This window comes from Elephantulus edwardii, unplaced genomic scaffold (assembly GCF_000299155.1).
Source record: "Elephantulus edwardii isolate Elephantulus edwardi_28Jun2011 unplaced genomic scaffold, EleEdw1.0 scaffold00090, whole genome shotgun sequence".
Classification (NCBI taxonomy): Eukaryota; Metazoa; Chordata; class Mammalia; order Macroscelidea; family Macroscelididae; genus Elephantulus; species Elephantulus edwardii.
This window is the reverse complement of record NW_006399840.1, coordinates 7,410,125-7,423,344: the sequence shown is the minus strand read 5'-3', so window position 1 is coordinate 7,423,344 and position 13,220 is coordinate 7,410,125. Positions and strand designations below refer to the sequence as shown.

Here is a 13,220-nt window from a genome sequence, read left to right as displayed (position 1 = left end):
CTGGGCTAGTCTCACTGATTCTGAAACACCTGCTGTCATTGCCCATTTTCTCTTTTGTTTGTTATTGGTCTTCCCAACTGTGATAATACAGGGAACTGGGCTATCTTCTTTATAGTTGCACCGTTATGACCTAACTTGATTATTAAGTAAATACTCAATACTTACTTGAGCATGCTTTAGCCATTATACATGGAAAATAAGAAGCATGGGAAAAGGAAGTTATCAGTGAGATGGATTGATACAGGGACTGTAGCAATAAGCTTGAGAATGGCAGAGAATAGTGTAGGATAGGACAAGGTTTTGACCTGCTGTCCACAGGGTGGATATGAGTCATAGTTAACTTGATAGCACTTAATAACAACAAAAGTATGGTTTGCTGAATGAGTGAACCTGTGAATGACTTTATACTGTGGTAACTCTTATAAAATTGCTCCTTCTCTTTGCGGGCACTGACAACTCACTGGAAGAGATTTATATTTGTTCTCATTTCCCAAAAGAGTGATCCAACAGAATGTGGAAATTATTGAATATTATTATTATTATCACAGTCAAGTAAAATCATGCTGAAGATCATTTTTTTAAGTGACTAGAACTGTATATCATTAGAAAACTGCCACAAATTCAAGGTAGATTAGGAAGTGGCCATGACATCAGAGATATTAATGCTAATGTCGGAGGATCTTGGCTGAAAGAAGAAAATACCAGAAGGATGTCTATTTGTGTTTTGTTTACAATATAAAGGCATTTGATGCATGTACTATAATATATTATAGCTAATATTGGGAAGAATGAAATTCCCAGAACATATAATTATGTTCTTACAAAACCCAGATAGATCAAGAAGCGATTGCCTGAAAAGAACAAGAGAACACTGCATGGTTTAAAATCAGCAAAGATATGTGCCAAGATTTTATCCTTACTCCATGTCTACTCAATCTTATGCTGAACAAATTATTTGAGAGTTTGGACTACATGAAGAAGAATGTGGCATCAGGATTGGATGAAGACTCATCAACAACATGCAATATGCAGATGACACAACCATGCTTGCTGAAAATGAAGAGGACTTGAAATGCTTGCTGCAGAAGATCAAAGCTACAGTGTTAAATACGGATTATATCTCAACATCAGAAGACAAAAAAAAAACCTCACTACTGGACCAATAGGCAACATCACGAGAGATAAAGAAAAAATCGAAGTTTTCAACAATTTCCCTTTAGTTGGATTCACAATTAATGCTCATGATAAGAACAGACAAGAAATCAAAATACATGTTGCACTGTAAAAATCTGCTGTCACGTGTCTCTCCAAAGTGTGAAACAGCAAAAAATGTCAGTTTAATTTCTACAGTGTACCTGGTCCAAGCCATGGTCTTTCCCATTGCTTGTTAAGCGCTTGAAAGTTAGAAGAAGAAGTCTTTAAATTGTGATATTGGATATCATAGAATATTATGGCCTGCCAAAAGAACAAATAAATATGTCATGGTGGAAATGCAAATAGGGTGCTCCTTTGTGGCAAAGATGATGAAACATTGTCTCACATATTTTGGGCTTATTGCAGCTCAGAAGGTGCTAGTCTTTGGAAAAGATATCTTGCTGGAAAAGGTGGAGGGTTAGAGAAAGAAAGGAAGCCCCTCAAGGAGATGAATTGACAGAGTGACTTGAACTTACATAAAATTGTAAGAATGGCACTGGATAGATCAGGATTCACATCTGTTGTTCATAAGGTCACAATGAGTCAGAACTGGCTTAATGACACCTAACTAACAATAGCAATTTGTGGATCTTATGTCTCTACAGAGAATGTACACAGTCAACTATACCAAACTGTTGTCCTCCAAGTTTATCCGTTCGTCTTCTGAAGTTTAGTAAATTTTCAATGCAATGAACAATAATGTTAACTTTAGTAGCATCAATAAAGCAATTTTTTTTTAAAAAAGATTGTTAAATAAGTATATATTGAGAATCCATTAAGTGTTAGTCTTCACTCTTAGGCACTTCCAGTATAGCAATGAAGGAAAGAGACCTTCATAGAGTTTATGTTCTGTCTTCCTTATCTGAAGAATTAGGCTTCCCACAGATTGCATCTCAGTATTATCTCTTCTCTCTTCTCACTATCCTGAGGAATTTAAACATATGTAAATGACCCTCCCTTGAAACTTGTTAGAATGTTAGGCAGCATCAATGTCTAACCTTAAAATCTAATTTTGAGTCCTTACAATTCTCTCATCCTATCTCTTTGAGTTGAATATCTCTAAACTAATAGATATTAGCCCAGTTTCTACTTAATTTGCTCCCTACCTTATATAAGACTAAACTTTAGTAGCTTAGATTAAGAACTTGTGCTGACATTGCAAAGGCACACAGTTCCAATTCACTATCTGCTTGATGGGAGAAAAAAAGAAGCTTTCTCCCATGCTATTTACTGCCTCTAGGCCAGGGGTGGGACCTACTGCAGGGAAAGCTGTGAGTCAGTTCCGATTTGACAGTACACAACAACAACAACCTTATATAGGCAATATTAGAACTCTTCAACTGTATTTCTACTAAAGCCTTAAGCATTAATCTTCAACTCCACATTCTTAGAACATTCTACCCATCGACATCTTAGTTGCAATAATCAGGTGCTAAATACTATATGTGAATTAGGGAACTGTGGTGATCTAGTGGATAGAGAGTTGCACTGTCAAGCCAAAGATGGGTGAGGTAGTTCCAATCCACCAATTGCTCCACATAAGAAACATGGGCAATCTTCTATGAGATTTACAGCCTCTGAAAACCCATTGGAGGGTCAATTATGACTTGTCTCTGAGTCAATGCCCATGAACAACATCATAGGAAAACTAATATAATCATGATTGATTGGTTATGCTCTGAGTTTTCAAGTCTACATTTTTTTAATTAAAAAATATCGACCTTTTATAAATTTGTTGACAAAATATTTGTGAAAGTGAAAGAGAATGTAGAATCTCAGATTCTGAAACTATACAATCATGAAGTCTTCAGATCATCTGCCATTCTCATAATAAAAACAAACATGTCTTCTTAGAATCTAACCCTTCTACCTACAACTTTTACCTATCTGCTTCAAACTTGTCTTCATTTTCTCCTGTCTCTGAGGGGGGAAAACTCACACAATTACCATCATACAACCAAAGTTAATCATGCTGTTTTACTTTAGAACCTATTCCATCTCCTGGAAGACCTTGTTCCACAAATTACTAATTCTTTATGGTTCAAGTTCTCCTGTTCCCTTGATTTTCCCCCCAATGTCCAAATGATTATGCTTCATTCGCCTTATATTACAAGTTTTAAAAAGAAAACCATCTCTGCTGTATTTTCTTTCTCTTCACAGTCAAGTGCATTTAAAGTGATTCATTCCTCTTGCTATCTAATTTTCTCATATTACTTCAGTCCTCAAGAATATATATAATGACTTCTCCTGCCATTCCTCTTTAAAAAAAAAGCAATTTTATAAAATCACCAATGACCTCATGTCTTCTTAACTAGTAGAGAATTTTCAATGCTTATTTTGATTTTTCTTTTATTGATCTCCTTTTTTCACTTTAAAATACTGTTCCCTATTAACTCTTCAAAGTATCAGTTTCTTTTGCTTTTCATTAACTTTCTTTCCTTTCTATTTTATTTTGCAATTTGTATAACAACCCCTTAAAAATTTTCTAAAGACTGTACATTTTTTTCAACATAAATTATAGAATGTTAATTAGCTTGTCATCAACTGTCTCCAATTTAATGATACATTCCAAATATGTGTATTTTTATGTAAAGCTGTAAGAATTTGCTCCTGAATGAACTCAATAAGCCTAGAGTTGAACTGTTGACTTCAACAAATAGATATTAACAACAATATTCAACCTTTGTTTCTAATGTATTCACACTATGATGGTAAAATACCCCTTTATCTTTTCTTTGGTTCAGATTCTATGAATTCTTTATTTCTTTTTATTTCTCTTAAAACTCACTAACTTTCCTGAATAGGTTTTTGTTTGTTCGTTTTTTAAAGTACATTAGGCTAAGATTTACCCATCATGTTTTTATTTTTGGCTTTTATTATTTTGTCAATATTATCCTTATTTACTAAGAGACTGATTCTTTTGAAGTCAGGTAGGATAGAAGGAGAATTGACGCCTTTGAGCTGTGGTGCTGGAGAAGAGTATTGAGTGTACCCTGGACTGCCAAGAAAACAAACAGATTCATCCTAGAGAGGGTTAAACCAGGCTACTCCTTGGAGGCAAAGATTCTGAGGCTTGTCTAACATACTTTGGACATGTTGTAAGGAGAGACAGGTCCTTGGAGAGGGACATTATGCTTGGTAGGGTGGAGGGACAGCGCAGAGGGGAAGACCCTCTATGAGTTGGATTGATTCAGTGACTAGGATAATCAGGATGGGTGTATCAGTGGCAATGCGATTGGCACAGGATAGAGCAGGGTTTAGGGCTGTTGTACATAGGGTCACTGTGAGTCACAAACAACTCGGCGGCACATAACAACAACAATAACATGCACTATTTTTAAGTGTTAAAAGTGAATTTTAAAGGGAGCTCTGGTGTTCTAGTGGCAAGAAGCTGCACTGCAATCCTGAAGGCATGTTCGAATCTACCAGACGCTCCTTTGGAGAAGGAGGGGCAACCTCTTGTACCAGTCAGATCCGATTTGATGGTACACAACAAGAAAAAATTAAAGTGAATTTTAAGCAAGATAATTTTGGAAAAAATATGAGTTTTGATACTGCTTATATACATTCTAGCAATATGTTATTTAAAATACTTGCAAAGTACTTCAAACCTTAGCTTAATCACACATGAAGGAAAACATTAATTTATGTAGATGGTAGTGAAGATTATAGATTATTTATGTAAATTATTTGATTCAGTTGGACATATAGTAAATCTTTATTTTATAGCAATTTCCACAGTCATTATAGTGAAAGTTGGGTTATTTCATTCTCCTACTTTATATTTTATTACCTACAAGAGAAAAATGGATTTTTACCAATATCACTCAAAATTTTAAAAATCTGACCTCGGTGTAACTGGTAAGACTCTAAGTCATCCCTCTTCATCTTTTCCCAAACCTAATGAGCTCTGGCGTATCTGTATGCCCACATACACCTTAACATCCCTGTTTGGAGGGTGACTTATGGACCTTCTAAAAACTTTAGGAGAAACCTCTCTCAATTCCCAGGAAGCAGAAGACCTAACTTCACTCTATTCTGATTGAACCCTATCCTCATCGTGGTTATGATCATCTACCTTTGGTTTGTTTGTGTCTGCTATTAGAGCGTATGTATTGGAGAGTAATGTTTATTTCAGAGAAGCAGACATTTAACATAGTAGGGGCTTAGTGCATACTGAAAGAATGGGTAAATAAACAACTGATTGCCTAGGGTGCTTTACAATGATGTTTATATAAAAATTCTTTTTCCATGTAATCACCTTAATTTTTTTATAAAACAATGAGCTGTTGTTGTTGTGATCAGGTATTGTCAAACCCAGTACAACTCATACGCCTCAGAACAACACATCTGAACTTTGTCCTTTGCTGTGTCACTCTCACAATCTGACACACTCAGGCTCATTGCTGCAGTCACTCTGACTGAATAGCAATAAATAATACTAGATAAATGTATTTGTATCTTATGATTACTTATTTAACTTCTAACACAATAAGAATATGGTGAGAAAAATCATTATCATATAACATATCCAAGGAAAGCATGTAGAAGCATTTTCTTTACCTGAAAATTTGGATGAACTAATGTTCACAGCAGAAAACAGCAGCTTCATTTGAAAGAATACAAGTAAAAGCAATTATGTTCTTTAAAGCTTTAGAACAATGCAACTGAAATATTGGATCAAAATAGAATGTAGAAGTTTGAAATTGAGCCCACCAACAAGTAAAAATAAGCTTTATCAAGCTTGACATTCTTTTTATAAAATTTCTGTGTTATATTTTACCCAAGTTAAATTGATGTATAGTGTTTTATAATTTTCTGAAAATTCAAATAACAATAGTCAGATTTTAAGCTGCTCTTTTCAATTATCTAGTCATTCATAATAGAGTTTAGCATTTATCTATATTACACCAAAAATAAAGTTTAGGCTAACATAATATTTCATAGCACAGGAAATTTCTTTAAGAATTTAACTCACGGCAACATTCTATACATACTTTATAAGCTCACAAAGTACTCCATTATATGTTACTACAGTTCTGTTTCTAATTAAGTGGAAGACTTTTATAGAGTGTTTTTAGCTAAATTTCTTGTTTTCCATCATGTTATTGACCTTTAGCTTTCTCCCAAATTCTTCCTATGCAATCTTTTTATATGCCTCTTTTCTTGTTTCAACTTTAAATACAGATGGAGCTGAAGACTGGAGTACTGAGCTTCTTTTTAAATACCAGTCTTGTCTTTACACAAGTGGATATAAGGCTGGGACTCTCCTATTGTGATGGAAAGTGGAATAAAGTAATAATGAGAAAAGAAGGCTCTGCCATATTGGCCAGCGTGAATGAACTGATGGAGCAAACATCACAGCCCAAGGCCCAGCCTCTGATGGTGAACTCTCCCATCTATGTTGGAGGAATCCCACAAGAGCTGCATAACACATACAAACAATTGAGTTTTGAGCAAGGTACCATCTACAGGCATTCACAATTTCATAAAGACTTAGAGTTACCTGGTATTTTGGTTCTCCATAAAGCAGCAGATTAAACTGAAACAATACCCACCCCTTCATCTTCCTTTCTCTTTTGTTTTTGTTTGTTTGTTTCTAAGGGGGTTTTTTTGAGGATTTTTGATGTCCTGCTAACCTAAAAATCTCCCTGGCAGTTAAAACCCACCTGCTGTTCACTAGGAGAAAGATGGCCAATATTCTTTGTGATTTACAGCTTCAAAAACCCAATATAGGTTCAACTGTGCATTGACTCTGCCCCAATGACAATTAAGTATGAGGGGAAAAAATTGCAGGACACTTCTAAGTAGATTTGCTGTCACCCTTTTAGGTATACTAATACATCAATTTATTATCAATATATTTTTTCTAATATATCTCCTTCAAATAATATTAATAATGTATATACATATGGTTCTAATCCTCCTTCTGTTCCCTGGAAGAAGGGTGGGCAATCTCCTTCTGTGCAATTAATTCTCTCTGAAAACCTACTGGATGGTCATCTATGGGTTGCTTCTGACAACAACAACAACAATTGTATATATGAATATAACTAAATATTTTTTTTAAAAAAATGCATGTGATTTCAGTTTTTGGGGTACTGATTACTATTTGTAGTCATACACAAAAATATACAGATATGTTGTTGTTGTTATGTGCCGTCGAGTCGCTTGCGACTCATAGTGACACTATGTACAACAACCCTAAACTCCGCTCTGTCCTGTACCAATCGCACTGTCTCTGACACTCCCATCCTGATTACCCCAGTCACTGAATCAATCCACCTCATAGAGGGCCTTCTTCTCCTGCGCTGTCTCTCCACCCTCCCAAGCATGATGTCCTTCTCCAAGGACCGGTCTCTCCTCACAACATGTCCAAAATATGTTAGACGGAGCCTCAGAATCCTTGCCTCCAAGGAGCCACCTGGTTTAACCCTCTCCAGGACAAATCTGTTTGTTTTCCTAGCAGTCCATGGTATTCTCAATACTCTTCTCCAGCACCACAGCTCAAAGGCATCAATTCTCCTATCCTCCTTGGTCATTGTCCAACTCTCTGATGCATAACAAGTGATTGCGAAGACCATGGCCTGTATCAGACACACCTTAGTCTCCAGAGAGACACCATTGCTCTTCAGTAGCTTGGAGAGGTCACTAACAGCAGACTTTCCCATGGCAATGCGCCTTTTAATTCCCTGGCTGCTAGTGCCAAGAGTGTTGACTGTGGAGCCAAGCAATCTAAAGCTGTGTACAATCTCAATCTCTTCACCATCCTTCCTGATGTTGCCAATTGGTCCAGTGGTGAGAATCTTTGTCTTCTTGACGTTGAGCCTCAATCCATATTGTAGGCTGCAGTCCTTGACACTCTGCAGCAGGTCTTCTTCAGTTTCAGCAAGCAGGGTTGTGTCATCCGCATAACGCTGAAAAAATGGCTGGCAAGTGAATTAATTGTTTTCTTTTTGAAAAAAATCTCAAACTCATTTTCTTAAGTTAGAATTTACTCCTAACTGATCCTCTAGCCAGTTGTCAGAGGCTGTCAATGGCACTGGAATAGATTTCCCATCTTTCTCTTGGGGAACAGCTGGTGGATTTGAACTGCCTGCTTTTGGGTTGGCAGCACAACATCTTAGTAGACCACCTGAGCTCCCTTTGTTATCTTTGTTGTGGTGGTACTGTTGAGTTAGAACCAACTCGAAGCTGACCCTTTGGTGGTTCTCGGAGGCACTTAATTGAACGGGAGGAGATTTCCCATTCTTCTCTCACGGAGCACCTGGCGGATTTAAACTATGTGGCTTCAGGATTGCAGTGCAGCTACTTACTGCTAGAGCTTCTATTGTTGTCTTTGTTGTATCAAGTCACTTGTGCCTCATAGTGACTCTATGCACAACAGCTCTGAACTATGCTCTATCTTGAGCCAATTTAATTGTCTCCAATACACTTACCCCTATTACCCCAGGCACTGAGTCAGTTCATCTCATGGAGGGTTTTCACTATTTATGTCCCTTCTTCTCCAGCGGAGCTCTCACAGGCAAAACACTTTAGAGAGTTGATGTAGTTGAGTTCCAAACATTCATGTGGAAAATTCATATACTGTTGATTTTTAACAAGGGTTAAACAACAACAACAAAGTGCTTTACTTATAACTAAAGTAAGCATCTAACTCATTCAATTTGACCTTAATCAGATACATTACTAATTGGTAAAAGGCTGTCAATAGTCAAAGGTACATTGTATTCTAGGAATGGTTTTGAGAATGATAGTTCAGAATAAGGAAGTCATCTCTTCATAATGAGTCAATTAATTTAAAGGGTGGAGAGGAAAGTAGCTTGCCCAAGGTCACATGGATCTAAAGCAAACTGTAAACTTAGGATTCTATCTTAGGCTGATACTAAAGTCTACTCTCTTCATTATAGTCAAGTGTTCTCTTTTGTGGATCCTTTTTTAGAAAGTAAGAATAAGTGAGTACAGGATATTTCAGCATGTGGCCAAGCAGGCTTCCATGTGGAAATATACTTTTTGTATTTAAAAATCTCTATACCTTGAATAGTTAAAATTTCCATGATATCGCCTTTTCCTATTTGGTAAGTACATAAAGATTTAAGTGCCTTTGAATAGAAAATATATGGCAAACTCTACAGAGACTTTTAGAAGGGTACTAGTAAGGAGTTAATGAATAACTGGAATATAAGACAGTAATGACATTTTCGAGGCACTTAAGATGTAACAGCAGCTAAAAATATTACATTCTTATAAAGGCTTCTCTAGGATTTCAGGTTTCTGAAATTAGAAAGAGCTTGTAAGCCCTTTGTATGAATGAGAGTACTTGATCTGATTTATATCTAGAAGTGAGATACACACACACACATACGAAACAAAAACTCTACACATCAATTGTGCTTTGAAAGTACACAAAAAACCCATTCTAAAAATGAAGTAAAAATGGAATTGTAAAATAATAAGGAAAGAAGTTTAAAACAGCTTAGATCCAAGAGGAAATTTAACCTAGAATATGACTAAATCTGTTGCACTGAGAGAAATCTTATTTACGACTCACACTAAAACTTTTATCATGTCACTATCATCCATATCAGCGCTTCTAAAGCACTGATAACATACTGAAGTATAGTAGCTAGAATATAGTAAGAACTCAATGAAATTATTATTATTATTACTATTCAAGATGCAAATTAATCGCCTGGAGATTTTGTTCAAAATGCAGCTTTTATTATAGCATCACCTAAAATTCTGATTCGGAGGCTTTGAGAAACATTGGTCTATGTCAAAAAGAGTAGTCATAGGACAAAATTACTAAATGCATAGAGTAAATACACTACAGTGAAAATGAATCATGCACGCATAATGTATTTTTCAGATCTGCTATATCGGATCTTAAAAAAATCTCTCTCCTTCCTTTTCTATGAGTCTTAATTAGCAACTCCCCTTCCCCGACTGACAAAGATAATTGTGCTATTATTTCTTATCCATTAATAGTATAGTCTTTCATTGAAAATTAATTGTCTCCTTCAGTTTGGAAATATTGGACAGCACAGTTTGCTAAAATTGTCTTACCTCATAGGAATTCTCTTAGGACTGTCTCTTAGGTCAAGCTTGGGAGTGACTGGACTAGACAGATGAATGCACAGGTTTTTCTCTGCCCATCGTACCAGCTGAGACAGTCAAGATAGGGCTGACTGCAGGCCTGTGTACCTGGTGCAGGAATTCTTTCCCCAGAAAAAAGACTATTAGAGGTTCAGTTAGTTTTTCAACCCAGAGAACCTGAAGGTTGAGGAACAAAGTGTGTCTTTGTTTAGTCTCAACAGCAGAAGAGCAAGAAAAAAGACCAGTCTTACATCTTCTGCCCACAAACATGCTTAATTCCTCTTTTTCATTCATATGCATTATTGAAAACAATGTTTTATTATGCTAAAATTACATATGTATGTCTATATATCTATAGAGAATGGAAATAAATGCACTCCTTAGAGGCAAGGATGGTGAAACTCTTTTCTCACATGCTTTGGGCATATGGTCAGGACAAACAAGACCTTGGAAAAAGACATCATGTTAGGGAAATGGAGGGTTAGAAAACGAGAAGAAGACCCTTAACAGGATGGATTGATGTAGTGACCATCACAATGGGCTCAAGCATGTTTGAGATGTGAGGATGGCACAGAGTAGAGCAAGGTTCAGATCTGTTATACGTTGTGCAGCTATGAGTTGAAGTTGACTCAATAGCACCCAACAACAACAATAATGACAACATAGGTCTACATATGTTGTTCAGATGCTTTTCCATGTAGTATAGCCATCATCACTGACTTTTAATAATTTTTTTACTTTTTTTTTTTTTTTTTAGTACAGAGGGAAGATATTTCTGGTGGGAGAGTGTCATCAGTTGTTAGGGAATTTGACCTTCTTTCCTGCTCATTCTGAGAATAGTGCAGTGATATACAGAGTACATGCACCTTCTCCTTTAACACCATATGTGAAGGATTAGTACTTATAAACTTCATTGATAGATCTGTGGATTTTTATATTTCTCTTTGAGACAAGAGAAGACTATCTCCATTACTTTTCCCAGAGCTAAAATTTTATCTCGTGAATCTAGTTTTTAGTTATAGCAATAAATATAACAATATTATATGACATAAATATATTAATTCCTATTTTGCTATTGGAGAAATTTAGGTACAGAGAATTCAGATAACTCAGTTGTGTGTTTCATCAGAGAATAGCTGCTGGTAAAGAAACTAAAATTCCTAGCCTCTGAAATTTTCAAGTAGATGTTTTATTTATTGAGCTGCATTTCTGTCCATTCAATCACCAAACCTATTGAGTATCTATATTCAATATTTAAGATACACTATCAATATTAATCTATTGGACCTAAACAAATCTGAGTAACAGAAAAGAAAAAGAAAAAAATCCAAGAGGAAATAGGCTCCAACTGACTGTGCTAGAAAACTACGTAAAGCATCACGTAAATGCTGAATAGAACACTAGAGTCGCCATTACTGTTAGCTTATTTTGTTGTGAAGGATTGCGTTATATTCTATTTTCATTTCCTGCTGTTGTGCTTTAGTCATGAGAATTGTTAATCATGTGTTTGGGCCTTTCAAATCTAACGATACCTTGTTAGAAAGGGTGAATATGCAGCTACCCAAGCTCAGCTCTGTTTGTGCCTTCTATCAAACTTTCATGCAGTTACCAGTGCAGAGTACTATCAAACCTCATGCTCTGCCTACCCAAAATTACAAGCAATTCAAAGTAACTACTCTTCCTTGGATTCTCTTTGCTTCTCTAACAAAACAAACAAACAAATGAACAAACAAACAAAAAATAGTGGGTGCTCCAAATCCATGTCATCTGCATTCTCTTGTTAAAACTAACAAATTACACCACACCCTGATCACTATAAAGAAAGTCACAATGTAGAACAAAATCTCACTTGAAACTTCAGGTACAACTATTTATTAACAAACTTGAATGCTGGTCTCTGCCTTGCTAATATGAATGGGAAACTGGTGATAATTTTGTATAGCCAAAGCTATGACACTCAATGAAAATAGTAAAAGATATTAACAGCTCTTTTGTATAGTTCTTTAGATGAGAGTAATTTCTGTTTCTCTGACAAACCTAAAATGAATAATAGTGGTGAGATTTTATCCCTTTGACTTTCCTGCATGAAATCTTCAGTATGTGTTTTGCTCAATGATTTTGTTGACTAGGTTAATTCAAATCTTTTTGTTTGCCAGATTAGAAACCGACTTAGTATAAACAACTTCATTTTACAGAATTGACAACAAGTGCCCTTACCTCTATCCTAATGTCAAGATGTCCACATGTTATTTTAACGAAATAAACAACGACAAAATACAGACCTAAATAGGTAAAAATGAAGGGTTTTAGTATTAAAAATGAAATGACAATTATCAGTCACTATATTTCCTCCAGAAAAAAATAGAAATAGTCTCATTGCTACATAAAATACCAGCTAGACACCAGAGGAAGCATAAAGAATATCCTAAACAGGATTTGATTTTAAATAAAATTGTGTTTAAACTTTTTTGTGTTTAAACCCCATCCCAATCCCATCAAAAGGTAATACTGCAGAGGACAACAATGATTGGTAATTAATGACTCAGACCCTTTATATGATACTAATCCCTTACTATTTGCTAGGTTTCGGTGGTTGCATGAAGGATGTTAAATTTACACGGGGTGCTGTCGTTAACTTGGCATCTGTGTCCAGTAGTGCTGTCAGAGTCAATCTGGATGGATGCCTATCAACTGACAGTGCTGTTAACTGCAGGGGAAATGACTCCATCCTGGTTTACCAGGGAAAGGAGAAGGGTGTTTACGAGAACGGTCTCCAGCCTTTCACAGGTAATGTGGGAGTTCTCCAAATTCCATCTCTCTTTTCTGCCTTTACCTTCCCTACTAGAATGCCACTGAGTTTACCTTCCCCACTAGAATACCACTGAGCCTGACATTTGTAAGATATCCATGTAATCAAAGAGGCCTAAAAA

General features: G+C 36.0%; 1 protein-coding gene across 1 annotated transcript in view; it reads left to right on the top strand.

Annotated features, from left to right (window-relative positions):
- Window positions 1-13,220, top strand: part of USH2A (Usher syndrome 2A (autosomal recessive, mild)) — a 1,454,174-nt gene that overhangs the window by 669,839 nt on the left and 771,115 nt on the right. Inside the window, exons 26-27 of the mRNA XM_006890571.1 lie at window positions 6,382-6,655; window positions 12,874-13,077. Of these exons, the coding sequence (XP_006890633.1) occupies window positions 6,382-6,655; window positions 12,874-13,077 (478 nt within the window). The remainder of the gene's footprint in view (window positions 1-6,381; window positions 6,656-12,873; window positions 13,078-13,220) is intronic.